Consider the following 4,958-nt stretch of genomic DNA (forward strand, 5'->3'; position numbering starts at 1 on the left):
TATATAAAAATATTAATAGTACTTATTTATTTATATGGGATGCACAGTATACCTATATATTTAGATAAATATATATTTTCACCTCTGATCTTCCATCACCACTTCTTATGTAAAGAGCAAATTGTACAATTTTGACACTAAATATTTTGCACTCTCCTCTCTTCTCTTTATTATTCAGGTTTGTTGCCTTAGAGCATCTTAAATTGTTAAAAACCTTGAAGTTTTGTTAAGATTCAACTTATCTCACTTCTGAATTCCAGCAAAAGTGGCTTGAGCATCTCCCTCCAGTTGACTCTCCAACTCCTCTGCTGCTTTTGTGACCACGCTCTCACAGCTCACATGATCCTCCCTGATTCCAACAATGTTCTCTTGGATCACCTCCTCGTAGCGTTGATCTCCCATTTCTGCTCCTACAAACTGGACCAGATTCTCCATCACTGCCTGGTTCCCATGTTGAAGGGCCTTTAGATAAGCAACTTCCTCTCTGAAAGCTCGTAACCGTCTTGACATGACTTGGCTGGTGTGGAAGTTGACATAACAGTCGCCACCTTCTGTCTCCGCCAGGGTCTGAAAAATTGGCCTGGTCCTGTCTGGCTCATCCCCGACTGCATGGAAGACTGAATTGGAGGAATTGCCAGTGACCACAGTCCCAGAGACGTCACCTGATCCCCACTCTCCATCATCACCACTCTGGCAGTAGACTAGCATCACTAGGAGTGTGAAGAGCCAAGTGCCCAGAGTAGAGTGAAGCCTCATCATGACCCAGAAGAGGAAGTAACCTCTATGACCTGGGACTTGACGGAGTGATGGATGAGAACCCAAGCGATGGCAAATGTGAGGTCCCTCTTGAGCCTCTCAAAGCTGGACAGACCTTTTCCACACAGTCACCATTGTTGCAAAGCTCTGACCTCATCTGTGAAGAAATAAACAGACACTCTAATAATGTTTTGCTTTGAGAACAGACCAAAACTTTTCCTCAAGGGAAACTATTCAGTATTGTTCAAAAATTTGGAGTCGGTAAGATTTTTTTATATTTTTATTATTATATAAGTCTCTTCATGCTCACCAAGACTACATTTATTTTATCAAAAATACAGTAAAAACAGTAATATTGTGAAATATTATTACAATTTAAAATAACGTTTTTATTTGAATATATTTTAAAATGTAATTTATTCCTGTGAAGACCAAGCTGAATGATCAGCAGTCTTCAATGTCACAAGATATTTCAGAAATTGTTCTAATATGCTGATTTGCTGCTCAAGAAACATGTCTTGCTATTATCAACGTTGAAAACTACGTTAGCCTGTTTCCGCCACAGACTAAAAAACTGTGAGTTATTTAGGTTTGTAGACATAAACGCTGACTTTCTGAGTTTTTCCCTCAGGATTCTGAGTTTACATCTTGTTGTTTTAATTCTCTTTTGTTTCCACCATGCAATAAAACATAACTGGTAATTGCAACTTTTTATCTCACAGTTCTGAATTAGCTCTGGCAATCACTAGTTTATATCTCACCATTTAGACTCTTTTCAGAAGTGCGAATATATACATCACAATTGTGACTTTTCTTCACAGAATTGAGTTTATATCTTGCAATTCTGAGAAAAAATTCTTAAACTTACAAGAGAAAATGAATTATCAGATGTAAACTCAGAATTGTGAGGAAAAAAAGTCAGAATTACCTTTTTTATTATTATTTATTTTATCCCATGGTGGAAACAAGCTTCCATAAAAACATTTGTTGTTGTTGTTGTTGAATACAGAGTTGAAGAAAAGCTAAAGAACAGCACTTAATCGAAATAGAATTTTGTGAGAATGTAAAAATTCTTGTCACATTTAATCAATTTAATATGTCCTTGCTGAATAAAATGTATTTACAGACCCAAATCTTTAGAACAGTATGTGTGTGTAAAAAGTTGTACTATTATATTATATTAATTATATTATATTATATTATATTATATTATTGATTTTCTATAGATACCAAACTGACTAAAATCTAGTCAAGAAAAATACACATATCTTCACATAAGTTCCTGAAATTTATGGTAAAACTGCTGAAAGAAATTGCTGTATTTGTGAAACTACAACTGTACTGTGAATGCTAAATGAAGCAGTAGACTTTTACAGGGTTTTCCGGAGCATGCGGAGGTGGGCTTCCTGCTGGTGTGTGTAGCGAGCATGTTCATTTTTGTGAGGGCCCTGAGGTGTAGCACATGACCTCTCTGGAAGGGGAGGCTGTTTGTTTAGTCTTCCATGTACAAGGACGAGTGCCCTCCACCCCTCTCTCGCTCTCTTTTTTTCACTTTTTCAAGGAAAAAGTGTGAGCCCCATCTTAGATAATACAATCACACAGGCTTAAGACTCATTCCTTTTTACAGTTGCCCTTGGCATCAAAAAGCATCATCTTGTATTAATCTTGGATGATCATGAGTGTTTTAAATGGTTTTATAAACTAAAAAAAGTTTCCTTTTATGTTGAATAATAAAATAAACATGGCAATAAAAAAAAAAAAAAAAGACTTAAAAGAATAAAATGTAGGGAGGTTTGTCTTTTTTTGTAAAAAAAAAAAAAAGATTATTTTTTTAATGGGCAAAGAAAAAATAATTCAAGATATATTCTCTGAAAATGTTGCATCTTAGGTTGCTTTAAGGTTGTATTTTGGTTGCAAAACGTCAAAATGCTGGATAATAAAAGTTTTGGGAGTTTCTTTCCAGTTTTTTTTTCTATCTCCTGCTCTCTGATGCAGAAAGGGCTCATCACCTCATCTCTCATGTCTCCAGATGTGACTGAACTGACAACTCACACAATCTCTTAATATCCTGTCTTACTTCAGGGTGTCCCAATACTCATCTCAACATCTGGAAATGTGTGAAATGCGATATCTGTCTTCGAGGGAAGACGGCAGCTCTTTTCCACAGTGTGAGCACTTTTGGATACTGCGGTAGTTCAGCACGCTTTGCCTAAAAAAAAAAAAAAACCTTCCTGTGCATGTTCTGGGCAGCATGAAAATTTCATTTTTATATATATTGGCCTATATATATTTTTTCGCATTAGTGTAGAAAATCAAATCTGTGGGTTCTTTGCAGTCATCTTTTTTTTTAAAGGCTTGACCTGTGGTGTTGCATTCGCACATTTACAGTTTTAAAAAGTCAGTAGTTACCTGTCAAATATGTTAGCTTTTTTTTTTTAAACAGACACTATCTATCACTATCAAGCTATTTTAGTAAAGAACAATTTAAAGGAGTACTATCAAGAGCATCTTTGCCTCTGTACAGCAGTAATTTGTCATTCATACTTGCTGATTGACATTTGTGCTTCATGGAGGAAGGATAAAATCTGTAACTCTGCAGACCGACACTGCTTGTAATGAACTTCTGCTCTGCTGTGCATGCAATGAAGAAAGCAGTGATTTATTTCTCATTTAGTCCTGAAGCACTCTGAGAAAATGAATCTCTTTTATTATTTTTTCACTGTGAAAATTAAATACTGAAATGTTTTGCAAGGTTTTTTTTTTTTTTTTTTTTTTTACTTCAGTCTGAAAGTGTCAAATGTATTCAGATGAAAATAAGAAATGCTGAAACTGTTTTTTTGTTTTTGTTTTTGTTTTTGTTTTTGTCATGGAATAATGTTCCTTAACCAAGCAGAGCAAATGGCCGTCATATGCAGACATGATCTTTAGATTTACTGATCAACATTGTAAATGAACAATAGCACAAATGTCTTGATTTGATTAGCCACTCTGCTTTTATGCCACACACTGCCCACACTGCCAATCCAGAGATTGTTATGTTTTACAACGAAGAAAACAATTAAACCTTTTAGACACTGAAATTATACTATTGGAACCATAAAAGCCCATTCAAACAGCGCTTTTGGCCTTTACGTTTCCTCCAGGCACCTTTTTAGTAGCATTGTGTCATTCCTACAAAACACATGCCAAACCAGTTCAAAGCTGAGGAAATGCAGTATCTTTTTAATGATAACAAACTTTGATGCCTAGTCTAAGTAAAAAGTCACGATTAACCTTCAGTAATAATGCCAAGTGTCTGGAAGTTGTCATGTTCACTCTTGTGCTGAAACTCAACCTTCAGAGCAGATGAACACATTTGCAATATTGGAAGACTATGCAAATAGGCCACGACTCTTTGTGAATGGAAAGTATAAAGTCGCTTTCCAGTTTTGGGTTTAATTTAGTTTTACTTACATTAAAGAGAATTAAAGAGAATTTCATGTGCAGCAAAAGAAAAGAAAAGTGTAGTTGTTTAAAGGTTGAGTGTGGTGTGTCTTACACTTCACACTATCACTGCATATTTATGAAATCTAAGGCAAGATTACCATAATTAAAAGTATGTCATAAAGATATATTTACACCAGTCACTAAAGCAATGAGTCATGCACTCAAATTATTGGTCAGTTTAAATTTTTTAGACCTTGAATGCAGAAAAAATGCATACGCTAGCTCTGCCATATTCATCATGACATAGGTCTCGGTAGAAACATGAATAAAATAAGATGCACAAGCCAGAAGTTTTCAGAACTCACCAGAATCTTCTGCCATGTCACAAGGTAGAGCCATGTGTCTGGTCAAAATCTTCAAAGCAGAGCACACATAATCAGTCTGCCTTAAACTTCTTTTCACTTCTTCCAACAAAGTTTGGGAACCTGAAAGTCTGTGTCCCTATTTGGAGACTACTGAAAGGGGAGGGAGTGTTTATAAAAAGGGAGAAACTCAATGATTTCTTTCTTTTGTGGTCAGGAGAGTGAGGGAGAGAGAGAGAGAGAGAGAGAGAGAGAGCAGGACAAGAATATTAGGGGGGAGTGTGGGGTAATATAGTTCACATCTGTGCCCCGATGTCTGATAATGTACGAGAGTTTCGCAGAAAAGGGTCTTTTCGTGACAATACCAGATTTTCCCTCAGTCATTCGTTTTAATAGAAACTACAAGATATGAAT

General features: G+C 35.9%; 1 protein-coding gene across 2 annotated transcripts in view; it reads right to left on the reverse strand.

The window, feature by feature from the left end:
- LOC107701470 (uncharacterized) overlaps window positions 1-4,596 on the reverse strand; it is a 6,173-nt gene extending 1,577 nt beyond the window's left edge. For both annotated transcript variants that reach the window (XM_016503476.1, XM_016503475.1), the window contains exons 1-2: window positions 4,548-4,596; window positions 248-913 (exon numbers count right to left, since the gene is read on the reverse strand). In XM_016503476.1, the coding sequence (XP_016358962.1) occupies window positions 248-759 (512 nt within the window). In that variant the 5' untranslated portion in view covers window positions 760-913; window positions 4,548-4,596. The remainder of the gene's footprint in view (window positions 1-247; window positions 914-4,547) is intronic.
- Between the last annotated feature and the right edge of the window lie 362 nt (window positions 4,597-4,958).

This window comes from Sinocyclocheilus anshuiensis, unplaced genomic scaffold, assembly GCF_001515605.1.
Source record: "Sinocyclocheilus anshuiensis isolate Anshui unplaced genomic scaffold, SAMN03320099.WGS_v1.1 scaffold1051, whole genome shotgun sequence".
Taxonomy (NCBI): Eukaryota; Metazoa; Chordata; class Actinopteri; order Cypriniformes; family Cyprinidae; genus Sinocyclocheilus; species Sinocyclocheilus anshuiensis.